This window comes from Camelina sativa, chromosome 7 (assembly GCF_000633955.1).
Source record: "Camelina sativa cultivar DH55 chromosome 7, Cs, whole genome shotgun sequence".
Lineage (NCBI taxonomy): Eukaryota > Viridiplantae > Streptophyta > Magnoliopsida > Brassicales > Brassicaceae > Camelina > Camelina sativa.
The window spans coordinates 19,366,471-19,387,687 of NC_025691.1; the positions used below are offsets into that span (position 1 = coordinate 19,366,471).

Here is a 21,217-nt window from a genome sequence, read left to right on the forward strand (position 1 = left end):
ACACAAAAAGGATTAATCCTTTCAAAATTTTGAGGGTAAAAAGGAAAAAAAGTTGAACAAAATTGAAAGGATTAATCCATTTGGTCTTCGTTTTTTATTTCCTGCAGATTCCTATAAACCAAAGGCATTCCTAAACTTTAGGGATTAGCTCGTCTTATTCTATCTTGGCTGCTTTGGGCGCCATCTTTTTTTAACTAAAGACTCTCCTATCTGATGCTTTCTATTATTAGCAACACAACGTGTCTTAACACCAAAAAGAGACAATACATCAATGACAGAGATGTCTTTGACTTGTGTTCTGAAAGCTTTTATCATGTGTTGAGACCAGCCCAGTTCTTAAAGGCAACGAGGGATTCCATTTTCTTGTAGTTCCTCTTCCTCAGCTTTGGTAATCTAAGTTTCTTGTGAGTCTCCATGAATGCTTGCTTATACCTCCATTTATCCACAAATATCTTCATCTCCTGAGATTTCTCTACCACTTGCATCGCTGCATCAAAGAACCCTCCTTTCACCAATGCATATAAGAAGGCATCGACTAGAGCATGGTCTAGTTTTGACCTCTTCTCTGCCTCCATCGACGATACTTTACCTTTAATCTCATTCCACAAAAGCAGGACATTGAAGTACTTTTCGCCGCTCACATATCCATTAATCAGGGATAAGTATGTCTGGTTGTTAGGCTCATACCGGAGGAATACCATCCTTCTGAATGTCCTCCTTGCATCTTCTAACCGCCCGGATTTACAGAAGGCATGAATAATCGAATTCCAATCATGGGAATTTACTTCGACACGAGGGTCTTCAACAACTTCGTCTAGAAACGCTGCCATTAATTCAGGTCTCTGGTTCTCAAGGAGACCTGTCATTATTGTTAAGTAGCTCCCTTTCAAATCCACCACTCTTGTTTCTCTCATATCCCTAAACAATGTAAACGCAGATATGAAATCCTGGTTCGTCATGGAAGCTTCGATCAAAGCATCATAAATCTCGACATCTAACTGAAGGCCAGAGCTGCTGATCTCTGTAACCAGCTGAGTAGCTTCAGCTGTTCTGTACTCTTTGCAATAGGCTTTTAAGATTGGCACATAAACCCCAATCCCCACAGATCCTCCTCCCTGAGCAATCATTTCCTCGAGAATACTATGTGCTTTATCCGAGAATCCAAGCTTGACACAAGCATTTATGATTCCAAAGCCAACTGAACCGTCAGCACCAATGGAAGAAGATTCCAACTTCTGAGCTTCGGTTATCACTTTTGCTAAACTTTTAACGCTTTTATTCTCTATAAACCCTTTAACCAATTCAACGTACGTCTCCTCACTAAAACTCGAGTCTTTTCCATCTCCGCTAAGACTATGCAGTATAACATCAGAAACACAATCTAAATCACCATTCTTAACGTATCCACTGATCATATTGGAATAAAGGATTCTTCTACTCACAAACCCAAAACCATCCATCAAATTCTCAAGCTCACTTAACTTCTCTCGAAGTCCCTTTCTTGCATACAAATAAGCAAGAAACCCAAAACTCAATTCATCAGGCTTCACACCCAAAACAGCCATAGATTCAATCACATGATCAGCATCAGCCAGAGATTCCAACTGCTGACAACAAGCTTCAAGAGCCGCATTACTAGCTACCAAATCCGGTTTCATGAAATCAAGCTTCTCATCTACAGCAATTCTACAGCTTTCCTTAAACACCTTAAGAAACGCAGCCAAGGTTCCATTTTCTCTACAGATATCGATAATCAAATGCCCCCAGATGTCGAAAGGAACAAAGTACCTGTTTTTAAACATACACTTCACTAAAGCCAACGCTGGCCCTGAAGCTTTGGCCAGTTTCATCGACTCCAGAACCGTACGAACAGTCTCAAAGTCAAGCAAAATCGGATCTTTCTCAATTACATAAGCAGCAGAAGCAAAGGCTCGTTTGAGTCTATGAGATGTGAGTTCACCGCTTCCTTCGGTATTGGACAAATGGGTAATAAGGGAATTGATGAGACGCTTCTCCGGGAGAGAAGAAGCGGCGGTGAGAGATCGGAAAGCCTTCCAAGCTTCATCGGTGTTTTTGGCAGTTAAGGAATCGTTTAGGGTAGATTCAAAGGTGGATTTTTGATCTTGGGTTAGGGTTTTGGGGTTTTGAGGCGGCGATAGTGAAGGAGTGAGAGTGATTGGTTTGTTGGAGAAGAGAGAAGGTTTGAGGAAAGAGTAAAGGGAAGGGCTTTCAGGAGAAGACGAAGAAGAGAAGTGTCTTCGTGGGATTGAAGTTAGAGTTTTTCTGAACATTCTATGAAACAGGCACAAGATTTGATCATCAGGTTGAGTCGAGAGAGAGAGAGAGAGAGAGAACAAGTTCCGCCATATTCAATTTGCTTCCGAGTTTTGTAGATTATAAGATAAATATTTTGAGATGATTAGATCAATCAAAGTTGCTGGAATAGCTCAGTTGGTTAGAGCGTGTGGCTGTTAACCACAAGGTCGGAGGTTCGACCCCTCCTTCTAGCGTATTTTTTTTTCTTCTCTTTTAGGAAATTTCCATATGAATCATAAAAATGACTACCAAAGCCCATAGCCATCCAGAAGAGCCCAGCAGTACATGGAAGATTTAGGGAGTGTGTTGAGATGAAAATATAAAAGGTGATTGTCATTCTAGAAAAGTAGAAAGGGTTGTCTCCAGTGTAGTTTACACGTTTGTAAAAAAGTTATCTTGAACTATGATATGCTTTCCCGTTCATACTACATTAACATTTTGAGGATGTTATATGATATTAGTATCAGATCAACATAAAATAAGATATCACATCAAATCACTACACTATAATTGGACTATCTGAATTATATGCAAAAGAAGTTTCTATCTGTCAAGAGATATATTGAACCTTACTACTAGATACCATTCTTGAACCCAAGTTATAGCCACAAATAAAATATGTGATGTATTATGAGAATTGAGAGCCACCTAAGTTACATAAATAAATTTTTAAAAAGTCACTATGACTACTAGTTGGTTAGAAAAGCCTGTGTAAATGAGATGAGAAAGGAGATGCAAAATATTCTGTAAGCTAAATTATCAACGAACTTTAAGGATCAGCTTGAAAATGGAAAGCAGCTTTGGAAAGAGTTGAGGATCAGATTCTTCTAGACCACCCACTAGTAGTCGCACCCGATTCCAAACACACAAAAGAAACCCACAACTGATTCCGTTTACTCTATATATTAGTATAAACTCTATTCAACTCCCAAGTCTTCCCATTTTTAAATCTACTAATAGTTTTAGGAGCCACCTTAATTTGGACACCAAAAAAGTTAATATCATCTCTTGCTCTCAATGGGAACAATCATTACGTTAAACACTTTTCTCATCAAGTTCCCACGTCGTTAGTAGGCTGGAGCAAACAAAACCCACATCGAAAGAGACACTCTTTTGATCTTTAGCAAATAAAACGCTACCTCAATTCTTTTTGTTTGATAAGTTAGTGATACCTCCTAAAGTGAAAACGACCAACACTAAACACCATCGTACAAGTTTTAGTTGCATATAGTTTGGTATATGCCACTATGCTATGTAATGTAATAATAGTGGTACGTGGTATTAAAAAAGATGAAAGATCCAAGGATAAAAAAGAATAGAAAGAAAGAAAAGAGCATCCCATCCTCCGGATTTACAAAACAAAGAAACAGCTCTTAGTTAAGTTGTACATCATACCAAAATACTAGCTACTACCAGCATTATACGTCTCTCGGCCAACCTAATTCCCAAACCCTAGAAAGACAGTGAAAAAAAGAGATGGCTCTATCGACCATGAGCCCGTTGGCAAGATCTCTCTCAGCAATTTCAATTACAAACACAACCAAGCGTGTGACTTCTAAGCGTTCATGACACGCATGATAGCTACACCGATTAATAAGAAGAAGACCGTGTTAGCTCGAACTGACAGCTTCTCTCCAGCATTTGGATCACCTAGTCCACCGCTACCAGTCGGTCCAAGAGTAGTGCCAGGGAACACCGAAGATGATGATGAAGTTGGCATCCCGTTGTTACCGGAATTTGGCATCCCAGTGGAAGTCCCCGTGCTAGGAGTCCCGGTGTTTGGGAAGCCACTAGTCGGTGTCCCACTGGTTGGAGTACCACCGGTTGGGGTTCCACTGGTTGGTGTCCCACTGGTTGGAGTTCCACTGGTTGGGGTTCCACTGGTTGGGGTTCCACTGGTTGGGGTTCCTGTGGTTGGAGTCCCACTAGAGCTGCAACATAGTCAATAAACATTAGTGATGATTCTCAATAGAAGATAATTAATGATAATGATGCTCATCTGGATCATGTGAATGATGGACTGTTTATAATATGATATGAATACTTCTTTTTAGTAAAGGTGAAATGAATAGAAATAAATGAATGATGCAAATAAAAACATTTATAATCAAAGATTCCTTTGTCTCTTCATTTGGTCTTAAATCACTATCATTGTGTCTCCACAAAGACAAATTAATTACCAAATTCCAAAAAAAAAAAAATTATTAGTCGGTGATAAAAAAGCAAATATATATACCCAGAAAGCCTAAAAATTTCCAACTTTATGGAGACTCAAAAATATTATTACTAAACCAAGAATGAATCAAGAATTGAAAAAAAAAACATACCTTGAACCACTTAAACAGCTTGACGATGCTGCAAGATTTAGAGAAACAAACAAAGATCAGCGAAAAAATTAAGATTTGATCTGAAATTATGAAGTGAGTTTTTGTGTGTGTGTGTGTGAAGATGTGTACCAGACGGAGACATGATAGCAGCGCCGTTGAAGTCACAGGTGGCGCCGGTAGAAGCTTTTTTCTGGTAGTAACTGTTGACGGCGACGTCACAGTGGTTTTTGACGGTGTTAGGTTGGAAACAAGCTCCGGAGGTCTGGATCTGGCTACAATCAGCTCCATTCCCACAAGCGTAGTCTATTGCTTTCTGAAGCACTTGCTCGTTCCCATCTTTGCACACACAGTACGCCGCGTCTTGAGATTTTTTAAACCAAACAAACAAACAAACAAAAACAGAGTCAGATTCATTAACTTAAACTAAACCCAAAAACAAAAACAAAAAAAAAGTTGAGATTTTTCAGAGTATTTATCAGAGATCTCATACTAAAAGACTAAATCTTTATAGACCCACTTGTCAGAACTGAGAAATGAGAAAATTTTCAATGAAATCTAAGAGAAAGGAGAAACATTTTGGAGCTACAAAAACAGAGGAAACAGGGGGCTTACGTGAATAGGTAAACATGGAGATAATCATACAGAGAGGGAGTAATACCGACATGATTGTGTTGGAGAAGAGTATCAAAAGAAGAAGGCTTTTACAGATCGAAGTTGTCTTAGGTTCAGAGATGTGAGACGGTGAGAGATGTGTAAGGAAGAGAGCGAGATAAAGAGAGAGAGAGAGTTCTAGACAATAACGGCAAGTGTATTGACTATGTTTGATACATAAATAGACGACCATGGTCCAACACTTTCTCTTTTTGCGGCAATTTTATTAAGATTTTAATTACAATAACTCAAATGGGGTAATTAACATCATACAGTCTAACCAAAAAAAATAAAATGATGGGTTAGGTAGAGATATCAGTATCTATATAATTGTATTTATGTACCCAACATTTGTAAAAGTTGATGACATAGAAAAATAGTTTTGATCTATAATAAAGATTTGATACAATCTACTATATTTTATCAAATTAAATGAACTTAATATGATTATTTTAGAAGAGGTTATTGGTTCTATAATTTTAATGGATTTGGAAATCCAAACAAAAGTCATGTGTTATTCAATTATTGATTTTAAAATACTTATTAAATTATTAGTTCTATGATTTACAAATACTTGTTAAAATCCTATGTTATCATTTAGTGATTTATTTTTGGATTTCAAAATTCACATTATATTTTAAATAGATTTAAATAGATTTGAAAGTGTAAAACAGAAGGATTCAAATCTAAAGATAAAACATGTTATTTCAAAATCTATGTATTTTTATTTCTAGAATTTACAATTCCATATGAATTTAGAAATCACCTCTAATTTTTCTTTTTGTCAAAGATACTTCTATTAATATTCATAAGAAATTAATGTTTAACTAAATCAAATATAAGAAATATAACTTTCTAAGATAAAAAAATGTGACAAAACATTAATCTACTTGATAGTACTATATAATATATAAATATATGAACTACTACGCATTATATAGTAGTTAAAATGGTAAAACTCTGTTTCGAAATTTGATGAAACTTATGTTTACCTATAAAATAACACTACAAAAATAAAGCATTGCGAAATAATTCAATGCTGAAAATGAAATTACTCAAATTGTTTGAATTTCATTAACAAAAAACAAACAAAGTGTTTTGAATTTTCATTATCGGCCTCTTCCTCTTTTTACCAAAAAAAGGATCCAAGTTAGCTGTGGGCATTTGAGTACTCAGCTCGGATTCGGGTTTTTTGGGTAGAAGAGTTTAAGATCCAATAGGGTAAACAGAAAATATCGGTTCGGATTCCGTTCGGGTCTTACCGAATTTAGATCGGTTCGGGTTCGGTTCGGGTTCGGTTCGGGTCTTACCAAATTTGGATCGGTTTGAGTCTAAAATTTCAGAACCCATAAATACCCGAAAAATCGGGTATCATCCGGATTCGGGTTTTTTGTACCCGATTACCCGAAATCTAACCCGATAACCTGAAATTTATCCGATTACCCAAAATTTTTAATGTTAAATATTAAAGGAAAATTTTTAAATTAATTTTTTTAATTGGTTAATTTTTAAAAAAATATAGCTAAACATTTCAATATAATTTTGGTTATTTTGAGTATTTTGATCTAGGAAAAACTAATATTTTTGAATTTTAAGTTGTAACTTACAATAACTATGTTATAAATAAAAAAATATAGCTAATATTTTATGTATAATATCTTATTTCGGGTTTGTCGGGTACCCATTCGGTTCTCGATTTAGTTTTGGGTTCGGTTCAGTTCCAGTTCTTCAGATTTAGGAGATTAGGACCCAAAATATTCTATCGGTTTCAGGTTCGGATTCGGATTCATATTTTCGGATCAGTTCCAGTTCGGATTTTCGGCCAGTTTTTTTGTCCACGCGTGGTCCAAGTAAATTAAATCAGTACGTTTTGGCAGTGACAACAAAAAAGAATCAAAGAAGTGTTCCTTCTTATTTACACCAAAAGTGTGTATAAATCCCATAAAAGAGGTGGTAAAAATTGCCTACACGAACCGATGTTGTAGAAGAGGATTACAAAAAAAAAAAAGTAAAAGCATTTTTGTCTTCTAGTATCTCTGTTGTGTGTGTGAGAGAGACTGTTCACCGCACCGAAAGGTTATAGTAGTAAAATTTGGACTTAATAATAAAATGCTTGTTTTTATTTACCAAAAACCAATTCTGCCACCTCCTCGATTTACGTATCTCAGATGAGTTCTTTCTTCCTTTTCTCAACACCTGTCCTCTAATATTAAACTCTTCTTTTTTGCTTCCCAAAAAATAATCTCATTTTTTTAGCAACGGTCAAAAATCACGCCCAGAAGTATGGTTTAGTGAGTACTACACGAAACTATATTTCTTCCCGTTCAAAATATAAGATGTTTTAACACACAGATTAAAAAAATTTTACTTTTAATAAGTTCAACCAATCAAAAACAATACTGCATAATATAAAATACTAAACTAATCTAAAAATTGCTTGAAAACATTTTATATTATAAAACAAAAACTTCTCTAAAACATCTTATATTTTGAAACTGAGAAAATATATATTAAAGTTTAATTTAAAACTGAACTGACCATGTATGTACTTTTTATATATTCTTTAATACTACAAACTTGGTGTATACTTTTATCCTCTACAAAACAACACATACAAATTCAATTCATCCACTCTTCCAAGAATCTTTAAGACCGCCTGGATTCTTAAAGAACACATTTTCGAAAATATATAGTTTATAGTTTTATTAGCTTGGGTTTGTGTAAGTAAACCACCAACGGTAACAAATTAAAAAGAGAGAAGAGGGGAGGGGATGGGAATTATATAGTAAAGAGGAGCGAAACGAGCCATGTGCTCGGGACAACCTTTGCCGTCATGCTACGACACGTGCGATGTGCCACATACAACACACATTTGCATTTGCACACCAACAAAAAAGTACTAGTGCAGTTTCTTTTTTAATTTTTTTTCTCTGTTTTTTAAACGATTTTTTCTTGTTGATTTGTGTGGACATTCTTGAAAGCAGAGCTGTTTGTGAGTCGGTGCCTCAGCTTTTTCAATGTAACTTATTTATCAGTTTTTTCTTATTGATTTTTTTCCTGGTCCAGTTTCAAACATTTTCGAACGTTAGTTGCTTTTGGGTTGTTGTTGGTGTCTTGTTTACTTCCCAAGCCCAGGGAAATTGGGCCGTAAACCTTGTAATATCTCATAGTATCAAAACCCTGAATTTCTTCTTCTGTTTAGAGAGAAGCAAGAAAAGTGGCAGCACTACTAGTCTAGCCTCCATAGTTTATTTATCATTGTAAACGTTTTGGGGATCTATGTTTTGTTGCTAACGAAGAGCTCTTGAAAGTTACAAAGTTTCTTTTTGAGCTTCAACCACTAACCACTAATATATAGAACCGCATTAGTAACGGTTATTTTTAACAAACTATAATGCTATATTCAACTTCCACATATCATCAATAAAAAATGATGTCATAGAAAAAACAATAACTATATTCGGTGACATGGTTTTCATTCCTCCATGTTCCCCAAACAAAAAAAAAAGGTTTGAGATGGACTCTCGCGTTATCATGTTGTTTTAGATAAAAGATATAATTTCACGAATCTTTCTCCGAAATTTTTGGATTCTGCTCTTTAATTTGTGGTATGGTTTGTCGTTTAATTTTTATTTTATTTGATTTTTATCCAGAGTGATGGTTAATTTTAATAAAGAATTATAGTTGTATACGTCTGAATTTTGTTGATATAATATGATATTTTCACACCCTCAAATTGCAATCATATTATTTTAAGACATACATGTACGTAGAATTGTTTCTATACGAAAAGATCATGGACTTTTTTTTTCCAGGTATAGAGATAACTCGTTCATGTAAGCAGGATGACATATTGTGTTGTCTAAACAAAAAACCGGAATTATATGTTTTTATGTGAACACAATTGTGCGTTTGTAAATGAATTGTTTTAGTTCAAGTTTTGGCTGATATATTTAGTTGATATGCCATTTCTTTTCTAGAAAAAAAATGTGAATTTAATTTAATTTATCTAAATGGACCCGGATTTCTTACTTTTGGATTTGGTTGGCGTAGCTAGAAGGCTAAAGTTAATATGTCATTTTAATACATTTATTAACCTTGAACGGTTCATTGAAAAGTAAGACTCTGAAATTTTGATCTCCTTTGAAACATTTGTTCCGGTCAAAAGTTTTAGGATTTTCAGTGATGTGTATTCTCTACCCAAACCGGTTGTCTTAATTCTGATCTAATATCGTTTACGTACGCAAAGACAAAACACGCAACTAATATAATGTTACTCGTTTTTTTTTTTACGAAAGCAAATTACCGTGTAAACAGTTTTACATATCACCACAATATTTCGTCTTTTTGACCAACGTACAAAACATGTTACATTACGTTAATACTGTTCTTGGGAGAATCCAAGTTTTGACCACATACAGTAAATTATAATATACCATTCACAAAAGCATTAAGTGTACGTAGAAATTGATATTTTCTTTCTAATTCCATACGCAATGCCGTGCGACTTCTGTTCTCCAATATGAATTGGGATATTCTTGCAACCTGTAAAGTTATTTTTGTGTAATAATAATCTGTAAAGTTCATAAAGGTGAATTAGATATCACCCTAAAGTTGTATAAAATTATAATATTAATGCAAACTTGAAAAGAAAAGTAAAATAACTATAACGTCAAATCCTCCACGTTCTTTTTCTCAATTGCATATACACGCATCTGAATGTGGGATGAATCCACGACTGAGTAGATTAATGTTGAGTTACATCAAAATTATACCTGGGTATATAACTACATACATGCATAACTTCATATATATACATATCTCTTAGAAATTGCAACCTACCGGTGGTGAGCTAGGCGCTATTGATGAACAATGAAGTAATATATATATAGTTATGTATAGATCCATGGTTACAAGGAGTTGCGGCCATATTGGTTATACCCTCCCTGCATTTTCCCGTCTCCAATATCTTCTATATGAGTTAGCACCTCCTTAACTATTGTTACCAAAGCTTCCCTGGAAAATTATTTCAAACGAGGCAGATATGTTACGTTTCATCTTTGGAAATAGCAGACGTTTCTTGTAAATATTGTACAATGGTAAATAATTTGGTCATGTTTATCTAGCGTCTTGTAGCAAATGTTTCCCAATCAAACTATATACACATATGCACAAATTTATGTCTTAGCATTAAAAATAAACAAGTGTACGTACTACGTATTAAAGGTTTCGATTGTGGAGCTAAGCTAAGATGCTCATATATACGTCTCTTCTTACTCGTTTTATCCCTTTTCTCTTTATTGGCTGTCTTTGGCTAAAACAGAAAGCATTTATTCCTATGACCTAACACATTACCCTCAGAACTTATCCCACATGCCGTGTACTTCTTATATATAGGCATGTACCTATACATATACAAAGAATACAGAATATTGATGCACCATGCAGGCCATAGAATCAATCACGCATATACATGCAATTGTGTTCATGTGAACACACACAAAAGGTTATATATATATATATATAAATGGAAAAAGGAGATTTAGCATATCATCGTGACACTGAGTGGAGTAGTTGAGCTTCGTTTTAAATATTTGTTGACATTTCTATAAACCTCATTTCTATCTCATTTCTAGCTCATTTCTATCATACATAAGTAAGCCTATATATGCCATATAGCAAGAGGAGTGAGACAAAAGGCATGCACTACAACAGTGCTTGATCCTAATACAATCACTAGTAATATATACATATATATATATATATATATAGAGAGAGAGAGAGAGCTAGAGGCAATCATCCACTTATTCTAGAATTTAAATGCATGCATCATCCGAGTTTTTATATATGTCCTGCAAAAATGAATACTAGAGAAAGAAAAAAAGCACTGGCCGACATATCTAGCAAGTGATCCAAATTGTTCCACAAGAGAGATAATGGGTCGCATCAATGATTAGACCAACACGATATTGATCCTAATATACATAAGTACATCTACATCAGATGGACTTGTTTCTATCAAAGCATGAGAATTTTATCCCACTTAAGATATTTCATGATGTGGATTTTCAGTTTCGGACTACAAAAAAAAAACCTTAATGCCTTTGTGGTCCATTTGAGGTTTTTAAACCCTTGCAAACGAAAAGATAAAATATTTGATCTCTATATAGAATTGATCACCAAGAGTCTAAGACTATATAGACATTTTTTTAAAAAAAAGGGACTATATTTCGACGAACACTAGCTAACAAAGACAACAATTCACAACAAATTATATATGGCATCTAAGAAGTTACCTCAAGGATTGCGCATAGTTTGAGGTACAATATCACCAAGTAAGCCTTCCTCTGATGGATTAGACAGTGTAGATGCATCTTCAGTAGTAGATTGGGGTAACCACGGTGACTGAGTATTATTGTCTCTATGAAGTTGATGAAGGAGTTCTTGGTAATAATAAGGATTTGGCAATGGAGGAGGGAGATGATGATGAGATGTGAAACTATGAGGGTCATGTGCAGTGAGGATTCCACCTCGAGGGAATCCAATGGTTTGATGGCAATGTTGTCCTTCGTATGTTGTGATTACTATCGATGGATCTTCCGATGACCGCTCCACTCTCTTCTTTACCGTGCATCTGCTATTTGTGCATCTATAGTAGCTCCTATATATAACAACAACAATGAGAAAAATCTTTGAATTAGCTTTCAAATCCGTAAACTAATTAAGACAATGAGTTGAAAATGCTGATATATTGAAGACCTTGGGAATGGGCTATTCTTGACAGCTTTTTGTCCATATTTACGCCATCGATAACCATCTTCAAGATTATCCACATCACTCTTGGTCATGAATGCAAATCTTGGTTGACGAATTCGCTTTTGAGCCTTCTTTTTCTCCTTCACTCTACCCAAAAAAAAAAAAAACACCAGCAGATTAGTATATCATCATGCTCAGAATCACAGAGTAACCAACTAATCAAGCAGTCAACTTATATAAAAAATCCCACAAAACATTGTTTCTAATCGTAATATTGTCACAGTCAAACAACCACGAATTAACTTAAACGTTACTTGAGTTCAAAACGGGTACTTGTGATCATGACTTATCAACATCATAAGAACCCAATTACTCTACATTGCTATAACATTTTCATCGATCGATAGTTAAGTAAAACCCTACACATCAATTTATCACCGTATAATTTTACGATTTCCAAGACAAAGAACCTTAAAAGATTTTTTTAAAAACTTTACTAGAGGTAAACATCATTAAAACGTGAGACACTTTTTGACCTAACATTAGTATAATAAAAAAGAAAAGGACGAGGAGAAAAAAAAAAGAAAGAAGATGTAGAGTGCACGCTAATATCACAGCCGCAATAGCGGCGGTGTTGTTCCTCCCCATTCCCCCATCATTATTGTCTCGTCCTCTAAGTACTGCCACCGACGATTCATCCTAAATAATTACTAAACTCTCCCTCTGCAAATATCTAATGTACGGACGAATCATCTTTCTTGCGATGTCTATACAAAGGACTCAAGAAGATTAATATATGGGGTTTTTGGCTTTGGCCCCAAGGAAAAAAAAAACCCCTCCCCACCACCACTATACTAAGATGATGAAGTAAAATTACGATCGGACCCCTACAAAAGTAAGAAGACACACACACGTGTTTCTCGTCCCGGTAAAAAGAAAACTCACGGTGTCTCCGGTGGTGTTTTGACCGCTGAGGCGGTGGAGTTTTCAGCTGGATCCTCACTTGAGCTCGAGGTAGCGGAAGGATTAGTATTAGGGGTGGAAACCTCTGTAACGGCGGCTACGGATGAGGAACAAGAAGAAGTGGAGGGTAGATGATTCGGATGGGGCTTGGTTGGTGTAAGATCGGAGAGATTGTGAGGATGATCGGAGGAGTGGCCGAGGTTCCAGCCGAAGTCAGAGAGGATAGTGGAAGTGTCTCTGTCAAAGAAGTCAGATTCCGAAGCAGTGAGTTCTCTCCAAGCAGCAGAGTCGTCGTTGCTCAGATCAGGAGGATCGTTCATGATGATTGATCTGATGAGAGTACTGATAAGAAGATAGAGAGAGGGAGAGAGAGAGAAGAAGAAAGAGAGGAGCTAGGGTTTGTTCTTGATTGGAAGAGAAAGGAAAGAAAAAGAAGAGGAGAGAGTGAGAAAAAAAAACTTTGAAGCCCGTTGTTAAAGTGCACTGTCTCGTCAAGGACCGATCAGACTCTCTCTCTCTCTATCTCTTTCTTTGTCTAAACGAGAGATTTTTTTATTAATTATTGGAAATTGCGTAAAACACAAAAATAATAATAATTCAAGAGAGAGAGAGAGAGAGATCGAACAGAAAAAAAAAATGGAACGTCAACGTCAAAAGGGGTCAAGGGAAACGGAACGGGAGGCTCTTGTGAGTAGAGGAGATGAGGAAGTGGGGGCTCGTATATCTTACTTTTTCCCCTCTCCTAGATCGACGCCTATTTTTAGAGTCCGATTTTGCATTTACTACTACTCTTCACTTACCCTCTTTTGTTTCTTTCTCTCGATTATAAAGAAACTATTATGTGTATTAAACATGAATGAGACTTCTTCAATATTAAAATTCAAGATGAAATATATACTAAAAAACAAACAATTAGCAAGATGTTTGTTATTGTTTTGTTTTATAGTCGTTAGCGATCATAACGATAATGATTAAAAAATTTGCTTGTTTTGTAGTTATTGGTTATATATCAATCGAAATACTACAATTTATTTGGTGCTTCTTATTAAACTACAAATGGTTTTTTTATATATATGATAACTACAAAACAAAAAGAATTCAGTTGTTTATCCCGTGAGGGGCTATGAAAAGTAACAAAAAAGACGAACTGAACTATATCAAAACCCTAGTTTGTTATATGAGCCCATGAAATTCCATGTTTTGCTTTGTGGTAAATAGAAAGTTTACAAATACCACCGACTTAATTGGTCTTTGATGAGACGAGAAAAAAGCATAGTTTATTTCTTTCTTTCTATGAAGAGGAAAGAGGCCTATACATACATACTTAAAAATGTTAGAGAGTATATATATTTTAATTTTGATTGAAAATTAGTTAGAAAGTAAATAATTGGTTCCTGATGCGTGTTGTCCGTGTTGGATATGACAAGAATCTTAGCCAATGTAATCCACAAACGATTAACCGGCCACGTGGAAATTCTTAATCCTCATGATGATTATCTTATAATCATATTCATATGTTATTCGCCTATTCCTTACTATTTTATATTCTCATATATTATTGCAATCCATCAAATAAACGTTTGCGGTCGCACTCAAAGCAAAACTATATATCTTCAAGAATCTTGTAAACGTTTCCTGTTAAAAGATTAAACAACTTCGAAATTGTAATATACTAGTATAGTATAAAAGTCTATATAAAAAATCAGCAGTTTAATAGTTTATTTTTGTAAAATAAACGGATTAGAATCAGACACTTGTCTAGGTGATGTCTAACCATTATTAGAATATTGTTGAAAACATGTAACATATGTACCACACGCTACTATGCTAACAACATATAGATACAGCTGTAATACATGGTGTGTGTGTCTTTTAAACTTTTAAGTATAGATTAAAAGAAAAAACAGTTAACCTTGTCCATACACACTTTTGTGAAAATATGTGGATATATATCATGATATGAGTATATATAATTAAAGAATGAATTAAGTATTAATACTCATCTAAAGTTCTAAATAGCAACATTATTCTTTACCATATTTGGGTGCTATTGGAACGCTATAGCATATCTACGTCGAAGAATCGTTTGTGCGTACACGCAAGAAGCACATCCACTTGTATTGCCACAATTCATCTATAGCCTCGTAGGCCCTTATTTGATATTACATATCCACGCCAATTTATATATATAATGCACAGTATTGATAATGGATTATGAATAGGGAGTCTCAATAATATATGGTCCTCTCAAAAAGAAATTTTAAAAAGGTATCAATAATGTGGATGCGAATCAAGTTGGAAATAAAATCAACATTAATATCTCTATTTAATTATACTCTATATATACTTATTGGTAATTTTGATATTTGATATACATTTTAAATGATGGTTTCCAACTTTAAACGAATTATAATCATAAGAATAACGATGTATTGTTAGTTTTTGTCAAAGGCAATATATATCATTAGGTTTAATTCATTTTTACCGTTAATTTTTGAAAAAGTTGATGTTAGACCGATTGAATCCATTACGCAAACGGAAGAAATAAGAAAAGTCCAAACTCAAATCTAGTGGGAACGTACACGATGACATTTGATATCTAACATCAATTCTCGAATTTCATGATTTACAAACATTGTTGTGGTTTCTACTCATTTTAGCCGATTATAAAATCAAAAATTAACATATTTATTTAGTAGTAATTTATAGGGAAATTCTCGAAAATATCACCAAAATAAATTTATATGAAGTTCGAAGAGTGTAGTCTAATAAATTTCGTCACGGAATCTACTACGTACACCGTTAATTAAAAAATAACTAGTCTTAAATCTTAATCACTTAAACACAAATGACTAGGCTGGTATATCAATATAAAACAATGAGATCAGAAGGCGTCGACAAAAGTGGGGGCCATGGTGCAACATCGAGTCATAAAGTGACATCTAAGTCAAGTGGCTTCCTTCTTCATCGGTCAGGAGCGGTGAACCTTCAAACTCCCGAATTCGATCACACAAATTTCATGGTATTTTGACGTAAATAGCCTTTTCTCTTAATCATCATTACGTCTTTTTAACATTAGTACTAATAAATTCGAATTCTCTGTTTTCAAGAAATCATAATCATTATTGCAAAATCTGAGAAAGAGAGATAGATTTGTGTGCGAATCCATCCATGATTTTAAAACGACCACGCTTGCTCCTTCCTCGAAAATTGACACTCCACTTTCACAATTCAGTTATAACCAGTGTAACCAACCTTCAGAACCAAAAATTATTATAATTGTCTATTAGTACTGTATTGCCATTTTCTATAACCAAAAAAAAAGTTACCTATGTCAAACTCAAAACACTGTTTTCACTTTTCATCACCCTTATATTTGGGCCAAATCTATATATCATAATGGGTCGTACTAATTAGGGGCCTACAAGATCCAGAAACCCTGCTCTGACTGACTGGAAATTTCAGAACCCTCTCTGCAGCTATGCTCATTCATTGCCACTACCATTATGAGAAAAATGTCTGAAGTTCCTGAACACCTTTTGCTTTATGATTGAATTGTGCTGTTTCATCTTGCAGGTTGAGATGCCACTAAGCAATCTTTATTAAGTCTAAGACTCTAGGTTATGGAAGTCAACTAGTACATGACATGAGAATATTTGGCATGCTTCAAGATATCACTCTTTGTTCATTTTCTTTCTTCATCTTGATGATCCAAACAAGAGCAAAACCCTGCAAAGAACAGATAGAGATTTGGGGTTTTACTGTCTTGGTGACACAATCTCGAAGCATTTCATTTACTTAAAAGAGTCTTGGGATAAAACAGAGCTTTTTTACTCTAAGTGGAGAAAGAGATTATGCAAAAAACATTAAAGAGTGAAGATAACTTAAGGATCACGAAACCACTCAAAACAAGCTACAAATATAAACTTGTTAAATTTATTGGCCATTCTTGTATTTTCCATATATAAAAAACAGTTTCACACTTTTGTTCTGAAACAAATCAATTTCAGAAAAAAAGGAAATTTATGGTTCGGAATGTACAAAGGTCACGGATTCACATTTATGGATATGAGAAATGTAACTAACTTTTTTTGTTGTTGTTGTTAAAGATGGAAAATGTAACTTTCCAATATAGACCCATCTTCCAATTTTCCCAATTTTTCACCCTCTTATTTTTAACCTAGATTTTTTTCCCTCATAATAAACCATACGTATCCTCCTCTGCTGTTGCATTGAACACTAAAATTTCCAATTCACCCAATATCTTCACTTCTCTCACTCACACATCTTTCTTTTTCCAAGAACAGAGCTCTTTCTCTCTATTGGACAACACAACAAGGCTCTCTCTCTCTCTCTCTACAACGATGATGATTAACCGGCACCGCCCGATCAATATCCTCATCATCATCGTCTTCCTTCTTACGACGACGGCAAGAGCAGGAGGAAACTGGAGTAACCGAACCCACCGAACCGTTCCAAGGGTTCATCAACACGCGTACTACGCATATCCTCACCGTTCATGCGAGTCTTTCTCTCGTCCATACGCACGCTCTATGTGCATTGAGCTCGAAAGAATCCATAGAAGCAGTCGACAACCTCTTTTCTCTTCTCCGCCTCCTCCGTCGGAGATTGACCAAAGGTACGGCGTAGAGAAAAGACTCGTCCCCTCCGGTCCAAATCCACTTCACAACTGATGAAAGCCTTCTTGTTGAAGAAACGAGCGAGCGAGCGAGCTAGGGTTCTTCTTAGTTTTTTCTTGTAAATCTTTGTTCTTTTTAGTTACTTTCTTGATATTTTTGTAATGTGTGCAACTACAACTACGTTTATGAGCATAACTAGTACTATTTCCACGCTTGTTTTTGGGCTTATCGATTGTGGAACTAGAGCAGAAACAAGCTTGGAAATAGTTTATCGCTTGTTTTTGGGCTTATCGATTGCGGAACTAGAGCATCAACAAAAAGTTATTAGTAAAACAGGTCTCCATACTTTGGTGTGATTGAGACAGGCTTAAAGGTTGAGATTTGAGAAACCAAGAGAAACACATGAGTTCCATTAATTTGGGAGCCGTATCTCTCTCTCTCTTCGGTTTGGAGTATTAAATAAGGACGGGCTTTATGATTTATATGGGCCTTCTCAATTTGATATGATGAAAATTTTGATTGCCGATAAAATAATTTTCATCCGGCCGTTACAAACTTGTGCAGGGATATATATAGGAATATAGATTGAAACTGGAAAGCAAGAAGGGGCTACAAAGGTGATGATCTAGGTTCCTCTTTGTACCCTCAATAAAGCTATTGTACTGGTGACTTTCATTAACAGCATCAAACAGTAGCACTTGTTTGGTGGAAACTATGCTCTTTTAAACACAACCTCTTACATCCCAAACCCTGACTACTATGTTATCGTCTTATGGGGCTCAAGAGTGCTTTAAGCCATTCACAATACAAGTCCTTATCTACACATCTACGCTCACTGTGCACGGCAACATCCAGGAGTCACGCTTGTAGTCATCAATTTGTCTATACATGGAGAAGTATGCTAGAGTATCACTTTGACTCCCATGGACGGATATTCAGAGTGACGTCGTTTTCCTTATTGGAAAGGCGTTAGGGTTGGTTGACTTGTCCACGCAAGCAAGATTCTATCGTATTTGTCTTCCTTAAAGACTTCGATGCTCCAGCCTCCAGCCTGTGCTTAAACGAAGTTCTCTGTGTTAGGTTTGGTGAGGTTGTTATGGTGTTAATTTTTTTAGCGAAAATTAATTTTAAATGGTCTTTAGACAAAGTCTTGGCTTTGAGTAGGAAAATCCCATAGAATATACAAGAATTTCTTAAGAAACCCACATAAACTTCTTTTTGGAGACAAGGAATCTATCTTATTTGGGTAATCTCTTTGACTTACTAAGGGATCTTATAAAGTAGAAACCCTTTGTGAGAGAGACCCTAAGCCTTCTGACTTGAATTTAAGGGAAAGGTATTGCTTAAGCAGCCTTTCACAAACTACACCTTCCTTACCTCTAAATGTCATATCTATCGATCTATATATTATTAGTTGATTGTACTATCCAAAATTTCAAGATTTGATTCTGAACAAACAGTATCGTTAGGAATGAAACCAGGGAGCAACGAGCAAAACCTGTACCTGTGGCAGCTGCGGTGGATCAATGGAAGGAAACAGAGATAGTAAAAACAAGAATGAAGTGTGTGTTTTGTTTTTCTTTCTTCAAGGTCCTGTTTAAATCGTTGCTAAGAGCCTTATGGGTTAAGATTTGCAGGTATGAGAAGCTAAGCGAGAAGATTGTCTCATGGGAAGATAAAAAGAGGAAAAAGGCAAAGAGAAAGCTTCATAGAACAGAGGTGTCTTTTCCTTTTAATCTCTTTCATTTGGTTTCAAAAACTTATTCTTGCAAAAACTAAAGATCTAATCGATGTTTTGAATGTGTAGAGAGGTGTAGAAAAAACAAAGTTGAAGGCGATAGAGAGGTTCAGAGATGACAATGAACGCATTGAGATGATCGTCGCGAGTGCAAGAGCACATGCCTATGAGAGTCGAATGAAAGAAGAGTTGAAGGTTAAGGCGAAAGCAAACCTCATGAGAACAACTGGAAGGAACCCCTCTACATGTCTCTGAATACTGCAAGTTGCAGGAAATGTAAAGCAAACATTCTTAACTGCTGATAACAATGGTCAAACATGTAAAATGCAGACACAAATATAAGTTGTTTAGCTATAAGAGTATAAGAGAGATACCACTCATGTGAGCCATTATGAGCACAAATCTGCAAACCAAAACTTTAGACAGTTTCACAACAATATTAGAACCAAGAGTTCAAAATCACAAAATACAATGCTCAAGCTTACAATAAATATATTATTTTAAAAAGGTGCAAAACTACCACAAATCAAGAAAGCTTCTTCTGAGTTCTGACCATCAAAAGACTCCAAATGCTAAAAAAAGGGTTCCATTGTAAACTACAAAACACTCAGAATGGGCCGAGCAACCGATAATATGAGTTATGAGTTCAGCACCAATCTCATGATGATGTTATTTCATTTACCAACCTTTCTAGAATAGGGTAAGCAAAATATAGAACCAAACCAGCTGGAACAGCGAAAAGTATTGTGAGGAGGAAGTAAAGTGCAAGAATGATGAGGCTACCAGGTATAGCAAAGAATACGATCAGAAGGAAGATGATCACAAATGGAAACTTGGAAGTGAAAGAGATGAAGAAATCAAGAGATTTGTGAAAAGAGAAGTGTTGTCTGCTTGGTTGGCTACTATGGTCATGTTGTGGCAAACGTTCTGTAGACTGGTTACGCAATAAGGGCGTCGCAATCAAACTGTTGTTGCTGCTGTGGTTTCCCAATGGCATGCTACCACACCTCGGAGTCAAAACAGATTGCTGATTATCACTGACCAAGGAACCTTGACTTGTCCTGTCACCATTCAGACTCTCAACCATCCAGAGAAGGAAGAAATTTTTCCGAGGGAACTTCAGATTGCCCTTATAGACAATCCTGAATGACAGCAACTGACACCACGGGCACGAGACGAAGAATGGAATCCTGATATCTTGACTCGAAAGTCTCAAGATAGCAGACTGAAGCCCAAACACACAATTCTGGCAAAGAGTATGACCACACCATAACACATAAGGAACATTCTCAACAATGTTGAAAGATTCCCAACAAATAGGACATTCTAATCCTTCTTCATCCCTGCTAACATTCGAAACCTCGTCATCCGAGCATTGCGAGGAGGCCTGAGCTGTATCGTTAGGAGACTTTTTAAGCCCCATACTCCCAATAACATTCGATGCAAAGCTCCACATTTTTTGATCAAACTTATAAAACTGAGCCACTGTACCAAACATTACCCAGTAACCCTCCCAAATCGAAAGGAGCTTCTTTGACCAATACCCATCATTTCTTACCAACCTGGAAGAATCATAGCTAGTTTAGCAAACAGCATATACGAAAAAGTACCACACTTTCAGAATTAACATTGAATATCCAAATCCACGTATATGTCCGTGCAGCAGCATTATTCTATTTTTTCAACAGATGAGCATTACCTAAATTCTCAAAGCTGTTTCCGAATTAAAGGAACCAACTTTAGAAAAAATCTAAGTTACGGGGACATGAACAATTGAAACATGATATAGATCAGAACAATGAAGAACAAAAAAAAAAAAAAAAAAA

At 35.6% G+C, this 21,217-nt stretch overlaps 6 protein-coding genes and 1 non-coding gene across 9 annotated transcripts in view; 3 read left to right on the forward strand and 4 right to left on the reverse strand.

Annotated features, from left to right (window-relative positions):
• On the reverse strand, positions 7 to 2,360 carry LOC104701555 (pentatricopeptide repeat-containing protein At1g69290-like). Its single transcript, XM_019227717.1, has one exon. The coding sequence runs from the start codon at positions 2,289 to 2,291 to the stop codon at positions 312 to 314; it is 1,980 nt and encodes a 659-aa protein (XP_019083262.1). The 5' UTR covers positions 2,292 to 2,360; the 3' UTR covers positions 7 to 311.
• On the forward strand, positions 2,437 to 2,510 carry TRNAN-GUU. Its single transcript has one exon. It is a non-coding gene; the product is annotated as a tRNA-Asn (tRNA).
• LOC104701556 (PLASMODESMATA CALLOSE-BINDING PROTEIN 4-like) lies at positions 3,615 to 5,471 on the reverse strand. The gene is made up of 4 exons (XM_010417264.2): positions 5,256 to 5,471; positions 4,773 to 5,003; positions 4,644 to 4,671; positions 3,615 to 4,247 (listed from the first exon to the last, which is right to left on the reverse strand). The coding sequence occupies exons 1-4, from the start codon at positions 5,305 to 5,307 to the stop codon at positions 3,872 to 3,874; spliced, it is 687 nt and encodes a 228-aa protein (XP_010415566.1). The 5' UTR covers positions 5,308 to 5,471; the 3' UTR covers positions 3,615 to 3,871.
• On the reverse strand, positions 9,943 to 13,557 carry LOC104701557 (probable WRKY transcription factor 57). Its single transcript, XM_010417265.2, has 4 exons — positions 12,996 to 13,557; positions 12,054 to 12,197; positions 11,591 to 11,955; positions 9,943 to 10,310 (listed from the first exon to the last, which is right to left on the reverse strand). The coding sequence occupies exons 1-3, from the start codon at positions 13,331 to 13,333 to the stop codon at positions 11,592 to 11,594; spliced, it is 846 nt and encodes a 281-aa protein (XP_010415567.1). The 5' UTR covers positions 13,334 to 13,557; the 3' UTR covers positions 9,943 to 10,310; position 11,591.
• LOC104701558 (CLAVATA3/ESR (CLE)-related protein 10-like) lies at positions 17,131 to 17,934 on the forward strand. The gene has a single exon (XM_010417266.2). It carries the CDS (start codon positions 17,378 to 17,380, stop codon positions 17,705 to 17,707), a length of 330 nt encoding a protein of 109 aa, XP_010415568.1. The 5' UTR covers positions 17,131 to 17,377; the 3' UTR covers positions 17,708 to 17,934.
• LOC104701561 lies at positions 18,978 to 19,673 on the forward strand. 3 transcript variants are annotated; one of them, XM_010417272.2, is made up of 3 exons: positions 18,978 to 19,217; positions 19,291 to 19,372; positions 19,461 to 19,673. In XM_010417272.2, exons 1-3 carry the CDS (start codon positions 19,180 to 19,182, stop codon positions 19,644 to 19,646), a joined length of 306 nt encoding a protein of 101 aa, XP_010415574.1. In that variant the 5' UTR covers positions 18,978 to 19,179; the 3' UTR covers positions 19,647 to 19,673. The 3 variants fall into 3 exon arrangements, with proteins under 3 accessions (XP_010415574.1, XP_010415573.1, XP_010415572.1); XM_010417271.2 differs by having other exon boundaries at positions 18,978 to 19,215; positions 19,283 to 19,372; XM_010417270.2 differs by having other exon boundaries at positions 18,978 to 19,372.
• LOC104701560 (E3 ubiquitin-protein ligase RNF182-like) overlaps positions 19,796 to 21,217 on the reverse strand; it is a 6,766-nt gene continuing 5,344 nt past the window's right edge. The window contains exon 2 of the mRNA XM_010417269.2: positions 19,796 to 20,953. Within this exon, the coding sequence (XP_010415571.1) occupies positions 20,050 to 20,889 (840 nt within the window). The 5' untranslated portion in view covers positions 20,890 to 20,953 and the 3' untranslated portion in view covers positions 19,796 to 20,049. The remainder of the gene's footprint in view (positions 20,954 to 21,217) is intronic.